The sequence below is a fragment of the Aegilops tauschii genome, chromosome 5 (genome assembly GCF_002575655.3).
Source record: "Aegilops tauschii subsp. strangulata cultivar AL8/78 chromosome 5, Aet v6.0, whole genome shotgun sequence".
Taxonomy (NCBI): Eukaryota; Viridiplantae; Streptophyta; class Magnoliopsida; order Poales; family Poaceae; genus Aegilops; species Aegilops tauschii.
The window spans coordinates 278,870,255-278,887,629 of record NC_053039.3 but is presented as its reverse complement, the minus strand read 5'-3'; the positions used below and the strand labels follow the sequence as shown (position 1 = coordinate 278,887,629).

General features: G+C 47.3%; 1 protein-coding gene across 1 annotated transcript; it reads right to left on the bottom strand.

The window, feature by feature from the left end:
* Positions 1 to 2,861: 2,861 nt before the first annotated feature.
* On the bottom strand, positions 2,862 to 13,526 carry LOC109769913 (GDSL esterase/lipase At4g26790). Its single transcript, XM_020328613.4, has 2 exons — positions 13,012 to 13,526; positions 2,862 to 3,735 (listed from the first exon to the last, which is right to left on the bottom strand). Exons 1-2 carry the CDS (start codon positions 13,387 to 13,389, stop codon positions 3,049 to 3,051), a joined length of 1,065 nt encoding a protein of 354 aa, XP_020184202.1. The 5' UTR covers positions 13,390 to 13,526; the 3' UTR covers positions 2,862 to 3,048.
* Between the last annotated feature and the right edge of the window lie 3,849 nt (positions 13,527 to 17,375).

Sequence of the window (17,375 nt, the reverse complement as noted above, 5' to 3'; positions counted from 1 at the left end):
ACCTATTCAAGCCAGATGAAGGTCCAATTACAACTACTAAACAAAATGTAACTAGGTGTTGATTTTTTTTGGAGTTTTCGATAGTTCTGCAAAATGAAAACACTAACCAGGATATTTTTTTTACAACTAGATAGGATATAAAACAAGAAAGATAATAAAAGTGATACATAACCTATTCCAAAAACTTTTACCTTTGCCAGACACTTAGTTGTTGACAAGAGGTAAAAATTTAGTGGAGAATGTACCTCTCAAAAAATGGTGCCGAAACATGCTAGCTTGCCAGGGAGCAAGGTGTTGGACTCCCAAGTGGAGGATTTTGTAGTACGTAGAAAGTTTCCCTCAGCTTTAGAAACCAAGGTATCAATCCACAGAAATGCATTCCCTACAACAATATAATGCTCTACAACATAAATAAACTTCACTTGTCTCCCCAACAGAGCTAACAAGGGTGCCAACCTTGCCATTCTTGCTATTGGCACAAGGCAATTAAAAATAATGTGGTAGATGATATTTTTTTATATTTTTGGAATAAAAAACTTAAAATAAAAATGCGGGTAAAATTTGTTGGAAGGTGATTCTTATGGTAAGAATTGGACAGGGGTTCATAGGTTTACCAAGTGCATCTCTCCAATAAAGAAAAGTGTGGCAAGTAACATAATCATGTAAAAATGTACATAATGAAATATTTCATGCTCATGCCGAACATGCAAATGTGTTGAGTCTACATATGCAATACATCCATAATTCTGTTAGACGGAGATACCCTCTGCATCTTATAACTAAATAGCCCGTCCATAAATCAAGACCCCTCTGCATCATTTGTTCATTAAGTGTGAACATAGGTAATTGCTTTGAGCAAGATGACATACTGTTCTTTATGGGATTCCCGTGAACCTCTAAAAAACATAACCCTTAGTGGCAACAAATATAGATACAATCCTTTTCCATTTTATGTCACTGTGGCAGATTACTTGCAAGATTGAACCCAACTAATGCACACGTCTCCCACTGCTGATTATTTTTGAAAACTGGCCAAGAGTAAACAAGCAACCAGAGAAAAATATAAATCTATAGATCAATCAAGATGACACCCATAATTCTCAACATAATGGAATAATTCATCATATGATCAACATCACCCACTAAGAACACATCAGATTAACCATAATCATGTAAGGCATCTCATATGGCTATTGTATTGAACATCTAAACACATCAAGAGGAGATATTAAAACTTGGTTACTACCATGAATCCATAGTCCAGGGGTGGAATACTCACAACCCATCTTGGAGCGCGAGGATCGATCTTCGGGATGATGGAGATGAAATCCCCCTCTGACGGAGTACCAAATCAGGCATGAAACAAACATCGCCTCGGAATCGCGAAGTGGCGGCGGCGGACAAATGCACGAAAATTAGGATGAAAGTTTTAGAATATAAATAGACCATTGGGCATCGGATCCACCTGGGAGGGAGCACCACAGGTGGTAGGCACCCCTAGCCCCCCTGTAAGTAGGGCACCTCCTAAGGGAGCTGGCCCTATGGGCCCCAACGGGGGTTGGGCCTTGCCCCACTTGTTTTCTTCCGATGCAAAAACACCTCACCTATTTTTGTTTTGTTTTTATGGACTTTTTTATGGTGATTTTCTTAAACCCAAAAACATGAGCTGGCACCGGGCACTGACTACTATTTTAGTCCAATAAAAATGATAAAAAAAGCCCGAAGTGTATAGAATTGATAGCAATGTAGCATGAATCATACAAAATTTATAAATACGTTGAGATGTATTTGCTACCACCTTGCAGATGGCATCTATCCCTCCATGGGCCACATTTGTGATGACAATCCCACGTCCTCGTGGCGACAAGAGGTCACAATACATCAAGAGTCGTCAAGAAAGGATGTCGACAGAGCTTTTAGTATGCTTTGAAAGTGCTTTGCCATTATTTGTGGCCCTGCGAAGTATTGGAACCCACAGGTCCTATGGCAATTATGACATGTTGCATCATCTTGCATAAAATGATCATTGAAATGAGAGAGGCATGCCAGAGAACTTTTGGTACACCTCCAATGGGAATCTTGTTGAGCCGGAACACCGTCCAAACAGGATACAAAAATTCCTCGCAACGCATCGACGTATCAAAAACCGAGAAGTTCATACCTAGCTCCAAAATGATCTTTCCTTTTGTGTGTTTGAATTTGAATAATTTCATTTGTAAACCTCAAACTTGTAATATTGGTGAATTATGTGAACCTTCATTATCAAGTTTGGATTTAATATGTGTGCAAATATACAGTTGAAATATAGTATATGTAAAGCAAAACTTGGAGGAATTGACGAAGAAGTTTTTTTAGTGAGTTGAGTTTAGGGGTTCTGGTAGAAACTGTTTTGTTTAACTCCTCGGATTGAAGGACTCAAGGTTTGAGGGGCTATTTGATGAGCTAAATTATAGAAGTTCGGTTAGAGATGTCCTTTTTTGTTTTGGATTAAAATGCCCTTGAAATGAAAAAAAAAGTCACATATAAGACGTCCATGTTACCCAGGAAACCCACGATGGATCTGCACAAAATCTACTATTTCCTACCGCTACTAGTAACTGGGAGACCAACTCTTTTTTTCATGATAATACGTGTCTCATTTATATCATAAGGATCATAGTACAAGTCACGTAGAAACCGACCTGGAGACTGAAAAGAAAACTGAACGCTTGCCTTTGCACAAAGGAACACTTGCCAAGAAAGAAAATTACAATCAAGACCGAAGAATCCCTTGAGCTCGACGCCATTGGCCGTCACCTGCCTCCGGCACTACCATAGCAACCACCAAGAAAGAAGTTTGGCTAGAAATTTAATGAGCTAAATTATTAGAAGTTTGGCTAGAGATGCTTTTATTGGATTAAAACTGCCCTTGAAGTAAAAGAAAATTCCCATATAAGATGTCCATGTTATCCAGGAAACCAACGGTGGATCTGCACAAAATCTACTCTTTCCTACCATTGGTATCTGATTTCCTTAATTTTTAAGTATATATCGTAGGTATACAAAATATCATACTAGGAATTCTTGCAGTGCAGTTTTGATAATTTCTTCCGCTAAAAGCTTGTATGTCCTCTGGGAAGGATGGACCGAATCGAAGAAGACGTACTTGTCAGCATCCTGACACGTGAAAGCCTCGTCCATGCCGCAAAGGACGGTCGTCTCGATGAGCCCCGTGCCGCAGCAGCCTCGCGCGACGTTCTCGAAGCCGTACTCCGACGGGTCGGCGAAGATGGCGGACGGCACGTCGTACACGTCCAGGTACACCACCCGCGCGCCGGCGAGCTCGGCGCCGAGCCTCACCACGGCGTCCCGGACCCCGGCGTTGTAGCTCTGCGCCACCCGGTTGTACTCCTCGTTGCACTCCCCCGGCGCATCCCGGTTCATCGTCCTCGCCGCCGGCACGCACCCGAACGGCGGGATGCCGCTGAGCATGACCTTGCGCGCGCCGAGCTCGTAGGCGTGGCGGACGGCGTCTTCGGCCAGGCCGACCAGGTAGGTGGCGTACTCCGTCGGCGTGTACTTGGCGGCCCGGAGAGGCATGACGTAGTAGTTCACGAAGAAATCGTTTGTGCCGATGCTGAAGATGTACAGCGCCTCGGCGATGATCTCGTCGGCCACGGCCTGGCCCTTGGCCTGCTTCAGCCTCTCCTTGTATTCCTTGAAGTATTCCAGCTGCTGACTTATTGATATCACTGACTGTAATAATTAAGTTTGACAAAAAGTTAATTCCATAGGTGAAAAAAAGAGAGTATGTCTCACAAAATTGATACTGTCGGAGTTTTGTATGGCGCTGATTTCGTATCAGATAATCTATATATAGTTGGAGTACTTGTCACTGGAAGTTTGAATTTTGAAGAACGCATGCACCAATTTTGAAGCACATATTTGGGAAGCCAGTCCTTTGTTCTAAAGGGAACATGTTAGAACATTTTATAGGACTAGAATCCTACAAAACTGCTCCACTTTTTCAGTTACTTAAAATGAAGTTCATTTTTCTCAGAAAATAATAACACAACCCATAAGACCTGCACACATACACACCATGACACACACTAACACACGTACCGATCGATAGGAATGCCTAGTAAACTCATGATGGTAGAGGATTTTGAAGTCACCACAGATGCTTGGTAGTGATGTGTACGTCATGTATCACAAAAACAGAGGTCGACATCAGTGAGAGGTGAGACGCACAGTCAACATGAATTGCTGCACAACCACCCTCCTAATACCCTCCAATATCATGTCGGTTTTAAAACTATTTTATTGATAGTCATTGTTAATGGCATGTACAACAATGGAATATTAGCTCTCTTTTGAAATATTTTTAACATGTATGAGGTGAAAGAGAGTGAAGGGGATAAGAGGGAATAAGGATACGCCGTCCGTTGTTTACAGACAATTTGTATGACATATCGACGATGTGATTATTTGCTATTGTCAGATGTTGTATGTTTTTTTTTTGTTCCTCAAAAAGAGGGAATATCCCTCGCATCGAGTGTTTTTCTTCTTCTTCCAGATGTTGAAAGTATCTCACGCTAAAAAAATGTGTAGTTATTTATAGACTGCATTCCTATTTAAGTTTTCTGATGAACATAAATGGTCATGCAAACAATCCGTCGTACCTTCGTACATGTCCTGATATCACATTTGTCCTTCTCAAAGAGTTCCATTTTAGAAGATGACAAGACAATTCTAGTACTATGTAATTTGATTGTTATATGACATGTAGGGGTACAACGTAGCAGTCAAAACAAATGTAGCGTACTGCTTAAGTACTCTCATAATCGGGAGTAGCCCCTCCCCCTCCACCTCCCCCTCTCAAATGGAGTATTATTGTAGCACAGTGCAATATTACTGCCAGCAGTACGGAGAAGGAAAGAAAATGAATTAAAGATAGTGAAAGCGGTTAATGTTTTCTCAACTGATATCTTTCATTTCTCATTCAGTGAATCACTTTCAATAACCTAACTGAATTTAAGTCTAAATGCACATTAATTAAATGTTAAAGGACATAATTACTAGAACAACAATGTGAACATAATTGACGATACAAATGTTTGATTTTGTTCCCTTGCAATATTTTCTGTAATGGCATCGGTATGATGTATTCTGCAATTTCCCTGATTTTGATGAGTTTTTAAATAGTACTCTCTCTGTCACAAATATAAGATGTTCTACTCCCTCGGAGCAAAATTAATTGACGCAACATCTATACAATGTAAAAGCTGTGTCAATTAATTCAGATCAGAGAGAGTAATTTTTTTTTTTTTGAGAAAACCATGGACACTAAGCCATAGTTGTTACAACTTCCTTTTGCATTACAAAAATCGCATCGTTCGGGACGTTCGCCAGTAGACTGAAATCGTCGTTCCTTCTTGCTGATGCAGTCAACACATGTGCTAATGAGTTTTTGTTTCTGCCAATGATTCTGACTTCCCAGCTAGCAAAGGTCGACAGTATGCGTCTTGCATCTGCCAGAACTGCGTAGCAAGCGGATCTGATTGCTCCCTCATCTTGTATTTGGCATCCCATGCTCTTGCAGTCCGTCTCCAGGATTAGCCGTCCATTGTATCTTCTAGCAAAGGCACTGAGCCCCAGGACAGCTGCTGCACCTTCGGCCTCCTCTGCCGAAAAACATTGGTTCAGTCTTCCTCCAACTGACATAAAAACCCGTCCCAGGTGGTCTCTTGCTACCGCTCCTCCCCATGCCTCACCCGTGTCGGCGAGGAAGGACGCGTCCGTATTTAACTTAGCTACACCCAGAGGGGGGGGGCCTCCCAGTGATCAGGTGTAGGGTGAGCAGAAATCTGGGGCACCGTCGGAAAGACTGACAGTTTGTTTATGTTCTTATCATCCCCTTGGCCACTTTCCGCTATTCCCAGATCCTCCTGCAGCCTGATTAGAGCAAGCACCGCTCCTGCAACCCTTTCCTTCCCGTCTCCATGGACAACGTTGTTTCTCAGGTTCCAAGCCTGCCATAGCAGTAGGAGTGTATTACTTCTGACTGCCTCAGTGTTTGCGAGAAGGAGGAGTTGTAGCCAATCTGGTCCTGTATCCCAAATGTCACCTTCCCTTGGCAGCTCCCAATGCCTCCTCATTTCATGTCTAAGTGCTTTGCTCCTGGTACACGCAATGACAGCATGGAATTCATCTTCGGGAGCCGTGCCACATATGTCACACACACTATCAATGGCCATAGTTCTCCTGCAAGCATTTTGTTCAGTGGCAAGGGTTTTTGTCGCCACTCTCCAACCAAAAAATTTCACCTTATTTGGTATCTTCGCTTTCCAGATAGCATCCCAAATTCCGCGATCCTCTGGATCGTTCCCTGAAGTGGATGCCTCGGCTATGGTGTTCCTTTTCAAAGAATCTGCAAGTTTGTATGCACTCTTCACCGAGAATATCCCATTTTTCTCATAATGCCAAGCCACAGTATCCTCTACTTCAGTTGTTGGGATTCTCATCCTACAGATGTCCTCCACATCAAAGTCATGAAAAATCTGATGCACCAGCTCATATTTCCATTCTTTAGTCTCTTCATCAATGACTTGATTGACCCATCTGAGCCTTGTTCTTCTCACAAAGGAGGCCGCTTTCAAGCCTTCCTTTCTTAGTATCCATTGGTCCCTCGTTATTTGAATCTTTCTACCATTTCCAACTCGCCAAATAAGTCCCTTCTTAAGTAATTCCAGCCCAAACTCAATACCTCTCCATGCAGGAGATACATCCGAAGCAAAGACAGTATCAAGTATGTTCCCGTTAGGAAAATATTTTGACTTGAGGACCCTTGCACACAGGCTATTCGGGTTTTGGATTAATCTCCACCCTTTCCTGGCCAGTAAGGCTTGGTTGAAGAGGTGCATATCACGGAACCCTATGCCTCCTGCTCTCTTAGGCTTTGTCATATTCTCCCACGACATCCAGTGAACTTTCCTCTTGTCCTCCTTATCCCCCCACCAGAAGTCCCTAATAAGTTTCTCATACTTGTCACAGAAACTCTGGTTTAGTCTGAACACGCCCATGATAAAGGTGGGAAGAGCTTGTGCCACAGCCTTAACGTTAACCTCCTTGGCTGCCTGTGACATGAATCTTCCATTCCATCCATTGCATCTTTTTCCAAACCTCTCTATGATAGGCTGCAATTTATCATTCTTCATTCTGCCTTCGGGGGTAGGGAGCCCTAGGTACTTACTCTCAAAACATATTGCCTCAACCTCCAGCGTCTCCTTGATGCTCTCTCTTACCTGGGTTGGGATTGATTCTGGAAGGAGTAGTGAGCATTTGGCACGACTGAGCAGTTGGCTCGTAGCACTTTGATAAGAGTCCAACACCTCTCTCACTTTCTGTGCCTGATCAGCCGATGCCTTGAAAAAAAGGAGGCTGTCATCGGCGAACAGCAGGTTTGAGATCCCCGGGCTTCCACGAGCAATCTTGATGGGTGTGATGCTTCCCAATTCCGACTCTTTCTTCAGAAGGGAGACTAAACCATCCGCCACAAACAAAAATAGGTATGGGCTGAGGGGGTCACCTTGTCTTAATCCTCTAGTTGGGATAAACAGATCCAGCATCTCACCATTGCACCGGACTGAAAATTTTACTGATCTGACACACACCATGACCCACTTGATCCATTTTTCGTCAAAACCCCACTTCCTTAGAGCCCCTTCCAAGAATTCCCAGTCAACACGATCATATGCTTTTGCAAGGTCTAGCTTGTAAGCGCAGTGAGAACCCCTTGTGTTTTTGCTGTTCTGGATCTTGTGGAAACACTCGAACGCAATGATTGCGTTATCTGTGATCATTCTTCCTGGGATGAAAGCGCTCTCAGTCTCAGAGATAAGATCATCCAGGAAAGGCCGCAGCCTATTGACCAACACCTTAGAAATGATTTTGTACAAGACATTGCATAGGCTAATTGGGCGGTAATCTTTGATGCATTGTGGATCCTTTGTCTTTGGGATCAGAACAATCGTGGTTACGTTCACCCCTTCCGGCATCTCACCCTCCGCAAAGAAACTGAGAACACCCTGAATGATTTCCTCTTTGAGAACTGCCCAATTCCTTTGGAAGAACCGTGCTGGGAAACCGTCCGGTCCCGGCGCCTTTAGTGGACCAATCCGGAAGAGCGCGTCGCTGACCTCCTTCTCTGTAAACGGCTTGATCAGAGCATCGTTCATGTAGCTCTTAACCTTGTTAGGGAGCAAGTCTAATAGCGGTTGAGGATCCACATTGTTGTCCCTCTCATATAGCCCCTTGAAATAATCATTGATTTCTTTCTGAATCTGCTCTCTGTTATCAGCCCATGACCCGTCCTCTCTCTTCAGTTTTTCAATTTTGTTTTTCTTTCTCCTCCATGTCGCTTTCCTGTGAAAAAAGTCTGTGTTCTTGTCTCCTTCCCGCAGACACTTTATCCTTGATCTCTGCTTCCACATTAGCTCCTCCCGTAATAGCCATTCATCAAGGTCTGTTTCAATCTGCTTTATTCTTAAAACAGTTCCTGGGGTTGGGGGAAGCAGGCGCAGTTTCTGCAGGCTCCCTCGGAGAGATCGAATGCTGTTCTGAACCGAATCAAACTCTCTCTGCGCCCATTGACCCAGCACATCCTGCATAGTCATAAGTTTGCTGGCTACCCCTTTGAGGTCCGCTTCCATGTCCCCCTCTTTCCAAGTGCTACTGATCACACCCGATAGGGTGTCATTTCTTTCCTACATTTCCTCATACCTGAAGGTTTTCTTTACTGGCCTCCACTCCCGTCTCTTGCCGAGTCGCAATAAAAGTGGTGAATGATCAGATCTGGATGAGCAGATGTGCTGGACCGATGCCTCCCCAAACATCCTGCACCACTCAGGAGAGGCCACCGCTCTGTCCAAGCGTGCCCTCACATTGTTTATGCCCTTCTGCTTATTATCGTATGTCCAAGTTGTGCCTTTATACCCCAGATCATATAAGTTGCAATCAGTTAGAACCCTCCTAAAATCTGCCATATTTGATTCAGATCTTCTAGTGCGCGAGAAGTGCTCGCTTTGCCACATAGTTTCGTTGAAATCACCAATCATAAGCCATGGTTCGGATGCATTGCATCTAATTCTTCTCAAGAGTTCCCACATATGATGCCTCTCATGAGCTCTCGGTTCCCCATAGATGAAAGTACCCCTCCATTGCACACCACTTGGACACAAGCGAATCAACACATCTATGTATCTCGGGCCAACAACGATTTTATTGATTTCGACACTTTCATCATAGAACAAGGCCATGCCAGCCCCCTTCCCGGGGCCAGCTTGCACGATACAATGACGGAGACCTAGCCGCCATCTCAGATTATTCACGAACTCATCGCTCTTCCGAGTCTCGGACAGGAACACTAATTTGGGCTTGTGGATGCGGACCAGCTCCACAAGCTCTCGAACTGTCCGGGGTTGTCCAATCCCCCGGCAGTTCCAGCTGATGAGCGTCATGGCTCCTGACAGGTGCTTTCCTCAGCACCCGTCAGTTGACCGAGAGCCCCGAGCTCGGTTGCTGCCATTCCACCCTCCTTGTCCTCCAGGATCTTAGCCCCCTCCTCCTCAGTAGCTTTCTTTTTCTTACATTGCTCATTTGAGCTGCCCCCTTCGCATCCACAGGATTGCCCGTTCCAGGTGATGCACCCGGGCCTCTTTTCCCTAAAACTGATGCGGTTCCATTCTGCTTCTTCTTGATTTTCCGGTTCACTGCCAGCTTGTTTGCTGCACCCTCTTTCTTTCTATGCTGCAGCAAATTTTCCTTCTCTATATCTCCTTCTCCTCCGTGTCCATCCACTGACCCGTCTCCTGCAGCTAGACAGACCTCTCCATTTGCGTAGCTCCCCTTACCAGCTTCAACAGGCAGCACCCGTCCATGGCAGTGGTGAGGAGCAAAACCTGGTGGGATAGTCGAGCCTGCCTCCACACACTCTCTGTCAGTAGCAACACGATCATGAGCAGAGTGCGGGGGAGGATTAAAGTTATTGTTGCTTGCTCCTTTGTCAGCCGGGCCATCAACCGCCTCAACTTGTCCAGCCTGAACCTGGTTCTGGGTGCCGCTGGCAGCGCTGCCCGAGTTCCCATTCTCGCCGCTGTCGGTGTCCAGCTTGATCCTGCTAACTGCCGTAATGGCAGCCTGAACCAAGGGATCAGCCAGCACCTTCTCTGGGATTCTGCCATACCTCTCTGCCTCCTTCTTCTGCTGTATCATCTTTGTTGCGCCCTTGTTCTCTGGTTCGAACAGGAGGAAGCGGCGTGCACTGCTCGCTTCCGGGACGATGACCCCTCCTCTCATACTACTTCTTTTAAAAGGGGAAGCGTGCAATGCTGCCGAGTATCTCATCTCTTGGAGATCCTCCGGTAGCTTACAATCGCGCTGCCCATGACCAAGATGGCCACAGGCACTACAAAACCTAGGGAGCCTCTCATATTTAACATTCAACTTATACATCTTTCCCTCGGCATTATCATAAGACTCTTAACTTATTTCTAATAGGCTCATCCACATCATGGTTGACGCGAACACGCATGTAGTTGCCCCGAATTCTGCCTTCATTGTCTGCGTCCACCTCCAGCACCTCACCCAGTTCGGCGCCAAGGGCTCTGGCCACCGATTCGAAGAGCATGATCGGGGGGGGCGTCATAGATGCGTGCCGACATTGGCATGTGGGCCACCTCCACATCGCCTGGCCTCGCACTCCCATCCACCGCCACCATGAGGAAGGCATCTCCTTTATGGGTCCATGGCCCATTGTTGAGGATGAACCTGAGATCCCCTTCGCGCTCGAACTCGAGGGTGAAGCGGTTGTTCTTGAGTGGAGTGTAGCTGAGGCGCCCCCTCAGCCCCCACTTGCTCTTGAGCTCTTGGAAGAGCCCGCTGATGCTGAAGATCTGCACTGAAAAGAATAGGCCAACAGCGATCCACCTTGAGCGCATGGCTGCTCTCTGCCTTGCCAGGTTCAACTCCACCACCTTTGGTCGCTGCACATCCATATTAACCGGGAACACAGGAGCTATGACATGCTCTCTCTCAACATACCTTCCTCCCTGGGACACCTGCACTCCTTGGCCGGTTGGGGTGCGGAACATGTCACCCCTGTCCCTTGAGGAGCCACTACGGACACGCGGCCTCGATCCCAACTCCGAGTCTCCCATGTCAGCTACCTCACCCCTAGGACTCATAGGATGGAGGGTTCGCTCTTGTCAATGTAAAGCTGTATGTGATGTGTGTAGAACGGCTCTGCGAAACGCTGAAGATTTATACAGCCGGGGTTCCTCTCCCCCGTTGATGACTGATGCTCATTGCCTGGCAGGATTTGATTTTCCTCTCCCACTATGATTCCAGTGTCCTGCAATCGGTGATCTCTTTCCTTACCTTTGTCTGGCGGATCCTTATCCTCCTGGTTCCTGATCTCTCTTGCCTTAGATTCTTGATCTCCTCCTAACTTGCCAGCGATCAGATCCAACCTCATATCCGCTAATTTGCTTTTGATTCTATCACAGTTTGCATGTAAAGGGATTCCGTGATTACCTGAGATCTGTTTCCTCACTCCTAGGATTGGATTTTCCTTTCTTGCATATCTTCGCATCGCGCCTCTGATCTTGATCCAGTCCTTCCGTATTCCTAGCGGATCTGCAGTCTCCTGATGCCTTCCTGCTGCATCTCTCTCATCCTCTCCTCTCTCAGTGGTGTCAGATCCCACCGTCAGGCCTGGATCTGTTCGCTCGCGACGGGATCGCCTCGCAATCGCCTCGGCAGGGGCTCCGTTAATCACGCTCATGGTCATAGTTCCTATACCAAGCCTATATGTGATAAAGACAATGTGTTACTGATATCCCGGGGTTCCATGTTACTACTGTGCGAGAACCGCATGCTGTCAAGATTCTAGAGGGCAGCTCCACTGCAAAGAAATGGATTTCATGAGTGAAGTTTCAACCATTGGAAGGATCCACCATGTCAATGTGGTGCTTCTGGTCGGGTCCTGCTCAGAGGAGACTTAGAGAGAGTAATATTTGAACATCTTATATTTGTGAATGGGGGAGTATATAGATATTTTAAAAAAGTAGGTTTCATGTATTTTGTGACTTCCTTGCTTCTATGAATATATCCAAATGGTAGCGGTGATATCATGATGTTTCTTATGATATACAGAATATTAACCGAACTGTTTGACTAGTAGACCTAAACATATCTATACCAATTATCCATCAGATCAACACACGCTCTATAATATGGGAACACATTGTACGTATACGAGAATGCTAGCACAGAAAGACACTAATTCCCTTGCAAATTATCCCTCATAGATTTCAGGTCTTGTGATTACTTCAAAGCATTTATGTATGACCGTACAAACAGACCACCTCGTGGTTCAGAAACTTTCGAGGATTTTATCAATAATTTTGACTGTGTACCATAAGATTTGTTTCAAGAAAACATGGGATTTTTTTCTCCCTCAATTAAGTAACGTAATAACTTGAACTCCACCGAGTTGAGATTGGGGAGTAGTTTTTTAGAAGAATTGAGGGAGTTTCAAGTAGTTATTCCTTATACGTCAGTCATAGAGTACTGAACTGAAATGTTCTAGACGCAGTTCGATAATCACAACTTTTCAGGGCCCAACATCAGCAAGTCTTGTGAATGGATCGGCGACAACATCGGTTTTAGATATAGGGAGTAAGAGCACCTCACATTATCGAGTTTGTAGGTGTGGGTGATGGATTCGGGTGGATTAATGTATATTCTTGTCAGACCTTTATGAAATAATTAAATATGGTTACATGCATCGATTGATGCAGAGGTCAGAAGTTTAGCCTCCTTTCAAAAAAAACATTAGCAAATCTTTTTTTGAATACGCAAAGCTTGCTTATCATTTCAGAGCCCGACATCAGCAAGCGTGCAATTTCGCCGGCCAAACTAATCGAGACGAGGTAAAAGATTGCCAGATAAAGATGATCAGTAGCTTACTGCGAGTTTTGCCGTCATAGCGTCCAGCCCGGTGCCACCTGAAGCGAAGCTCACGCCGCTAGCGAGCTGGTCGACGGTGTAGCTGCCGTCGAGGTAGGCCGGCACGGAGGTCCCCAAGCCGAGCGCCTCCGACATGAAGTCGGTGACGAGGCGACCGTTGGTGAACCGGCCGGTGGCGACGCCGCCTTCGAAGTCGCGCCCGTACGGCGGGAAGTTGCCCTTAGCGACGGTGGGGATGTAGTCGTTGTTGCCGGGATCCACCGTGGAGTCCCCGAACACGATGATCGCGGGGACCTTCCCGGCCGTCGCCCCGCTGCTGGATGACAGCAGGAGGTGCATCAAGATCAGTGGCCAGTACTGCACGACTTGTGAGGACATCTTCGGCGCTGGATCTTAATTCGCGGGCCACGATGATCGAGATGCGGTTTGTCTTGGAGTATATGTAGTGGCTGCATGTGTGGGCCCGTATCCAGGCAGACAGTGGAAACGATAACATCGATCTAGTTGGAAACTTTAAGATCGAGCTGAGTCTGTCACGCATGTATTTTCCAGTTCACATGCTTTGAAGCCATTTTAGTTCAAGTGCCAAATCAACATCTTATTGTCCTCCCAATACAGAGGAGAGGAGATGTTGATTTGCACATGCGTGATGTATCTCCCTGCCCAAGTGCTGAGATTTGGGGGCCCATGCAGCAAGATGTACGGGCAGGTTTTTATTGGCTGTGCACAGCGACGTCCTACGCAGAACCAAGAGTCTGACGGGGAGTAAGCGCCATGCTGTCCCTGTTGGTCACGCAAAAGATTTACCTACATATTTTGTGTTTGAACGAGGCGACGTCCCTGCATGACTGCCCTGACCGAGTCCCCCTGGAGGACGACACCACCCGCGCCTAAGGGCATGAGCAATGGGGGCAGACCATCCACGCAAGCCCATCAAGTTGAGACCACCGTTTAAGGGCATGTACAATGCATAGCCTCAGGGTGATGCCTCGCGTGCCATATAGGATCGGATATCAGGTAAAGTAGGTTCGGATAGGGAAGCGGGATCCTCTGCAGGAGACGGGTGTTTGGAGAGAAAAAACGTGGTCCGGTGTTAAAAACTAAAAAGGTTGGAATGAAAAGTAGAGATACATATGTAGTAGGGTCTTTATTTTCCCCCGCAACCCCCCCCCCCCCCCCCCCCCCAAAGTAGGGTCTTTATTTTCTATTTTGCAATAAGGCCCACTAGTGATAGCTTGCATTGGGGAGAAAAAATAAACGCATATGCCTTAAACTACTTTTTATCATGAGGCATCTGTATTCATATACCACCATTGTGCATGCCCTAATTCACATATATCCAACGCATCAGTGGCTTGCTGACATGAGCAGAACCTCCTTTTCCCATCCCCATCGAGTCGCCGCTGTCGACTCTCTTCACCGTTTTTCCCCTTTTCCTCTCTCTCCTACTTTATCTCCTGAAGAGACCGTCTCTTCTGCAGGAACCCCGGACAACTGCGGGGCACTCGCCGAACCAGCCTCGTGGCGTCCGAGCCTACCTGGCACTGTGGGGCAGCAGGCTAGTGATAGGTTCTACTGGAGGATCTATTAAGCAGTGGCAATACCTGGTACAATTCGATCGAATTACAAGAATGGATGAACTAGGGTTCGAACAAGGGGAAAGGTAGCCGCCGCCGCCGGGTCGTTGATCCTCTGGATGTCTTTCCCTGTTGGTGCGGGTGCTGGTAAGTAGTAGTTTGGCTGGGCCTATTGGACCCACTCTGGCCCAGTTACTCTTGCGTTGGCCTTGGCCTGTCGACGAGGCCGGCCCTCACCTGGTCCGTTGCTGGTGGTACGTGGGGCCTGCATGTCAGGGGCAGGGGCGCTGACATCCCCCCTTCTTGTGTTGAGGCTTGACCCCAAGCCTCTGCCTGAGGGAACTTGTCGAAGAGCGCGGCCTTGTCCTCCCAGGTGGTGCCCAGCGTGGATTCAGGTGACCACTGCACCTGGACTTGCTCGATCATTGCGCCCGCCGTCTTGCGCCAACGTGTTTGAAGGATCGCCACTGGTACAGCCTTCGCGTCCTGTTCCACCGGCAGGTGTGTCGACGCCTCCATGCCTGGGAGAAGTGCTCGACGCAGCAAAGAAACGTGGAAGACCGAGTGCACCGTGGCTCCAGGAGGCAGCTGCAGCTTGTAAGCAACGTCATTTATCTTGGCGATGATGGGAAAAGGCCCAAAAAACTTGAAGGAAAGTTTGTGATTCGCCCGTGGTGCGACTGAAGCTTGGATGTATGGTTGCAGTTTGAGATAAACTTCGTCCCCCACCTCAAATTGCCTCCAAGATCGTTTCTTGTCAGCCTGCAACTTCATGCATTGACGCGCCCGATTCAAATGCTGTTGGAGGATGTTCTGGATGACAGTTCTTTCTTCCAACCAAGACTGCAACGATTGAACTGAACAGTCCTCCGAGGCTGTGACGCCCCACCGGCGTGGTTCGTGACCAAACAAAGCTTTGAATGGGGACATACCGATAGCTGAGTGGTAAGATGAGTTGTACCAGAATTGTGCCATAGGTATCCAGTAGCTCCAGCGTTTCGGGCAAGCTTGCGTGAAACACCGCAGATATGTTTCCAGACACTGATTGACACGCTCCGTTTGCCCGTCCGTTTGCGGGTGATTGGCTGTACTGAGACGAAGCTCGGAACCCGCGTGCTTGAAAAGCTCTTGCCAGAAGTGGCTGGTGAAGACCGGATCACGATCCGAGACAATTGCACCCAGTAACCCATGCAGCTTGTAAATCTGGTTCATGTAGAGGAGGGCCACTTTGGCTGCAGTGTAGGGATGCGCCAATGGGAGGAAGTGCGCGAACTTGGTGCGCTTGTCCACAATCACCAGGAGACAGTTGAACTGAGCTGATTGCGGGAGTCCGTCGATGAAATCCATGGATATCATCTCCCAAGGAGTTGTGGGAATGGGAAGTGGCTGAAGCAGTCCCGGGGAAGCAGTACGGTCTGGTTTCGCTTGCTGGCAAATTGTGCAGCAGCGAATATATTGGTGAATGTGTGTCTTCATCTTCGGCCATGCAAACAGGCGTCTGATACGGCGGTAAGTGGCTGGGATCCCGGAGTGACCTCCCATAGGACTGTTATGGAAGGCGCTGATGATGCGCTGTTGCAATGCTGTTGAGCCACCCAGCCAAATTCGACCACGGAAACGAAGAATCCCTTGAGTAAGAGAGAAACGGTCCTTTGGGTCGGCCCGGATGGCGAGCTCTTCCAGGAGCTTCTGTGCTTGGGGATTAGAGTTATAGCTGGCCACAACATCATCCAGCCATGCTGGTTGGAGGGAGGTGACAGCTGCTAACATCTCTGTTGGTTCCGCTCTTGAGAGGGCATCTGCGGCCTTGTTATCTGTCCCTTTTTTGTATCTGATGGAGTATTGGAGGCCAAGCAACTTTGTGAAAGCTTTTTGTTGCCAAGGTGTCGCGAGCCGTTGTTCCTCCAAGTGAATCAAGCTTTTTTGATCAGTCAGGATGGTGAATTCTCCATGTTGTAGGTACGGGCGCCATTGATCCACAACCACTATCACTGCCAAGTATTCTTTCTCATATGTTGATAATCCTTGATAGCGCGGGGCCAATGCTTTGCTCATGAAAGCGATCGGGTGCCCTCCTTGTTGTAGCACCGCTCCTATCCCTCTGTCGCTGGCGTCTGTTTCTACACAGAATGGCTTGGTAAAATCTGGCAATGCGAGGACCGGAGCTGTGGTGAGCTGAGTTTTGAGGAGTTGAAACGCCGTTTCTGTGCGCTGAGTCCACACAAACGGTACCCCCTTTTTGAGGAGATTGAACAGTGGGCGCGCAATGACACCAAAGTTGCGCACAAAGCGTCTGTAGTAGCCAGCTAGTCCCAGAAAGCTGCGCACCTCCTTGACAGTGGCTGGTGTCTTCCATTCAGAAACTGCTTTAATCTTGGTTGGATCCGTAGCTACGCCCTCCGCGCTGACTACATGTCCCAGATATGCCACTTTGTGTTGGCCGAAGGCACACTTGCTGAATTTAACCTTCCACTGGTCTCTGCGGAGTAGTTCGAGGACTTGCCGTAGATGCTTGATATGGTCGCGTAGAGTACGGCTGAAGACCAAGATGTCGTCGAAGAATAGCAGTACGCAGTGGCGTAGAAAGGGGTGCAAGGTATTGGTGACCGCACCGTTGAATGTCCCCGGTCCCCCTGCCAGCCCGAAAGAGACCACGCGGAATTCATAATGGCCCGAGTGTGTGTGAAATGTTGTCTTGTACTCCTCCCCCTCAGCGAGCCTGATTTGGTGGTAACCTGCCCGCAGATCTAGTTTGGAGAACCAACAGGCACCATGCAACTCGTCTAA

Coding starts and splice junctions, on each gene's coding strand:
- LOC109769913 (XM_020328613.4), bottom strand. CDS start 13,389: ATGTCCTCACAAGTCGTGCAGTACTGGCCACTGATCTTGATGCACCTC. Junction 3,736..13,011: donor CTATGACGGCAAAACTCGCA/GTAAGCTACTGA, acceptor TAATTATTACAG/TCAGTGATATCAATAAGTCA.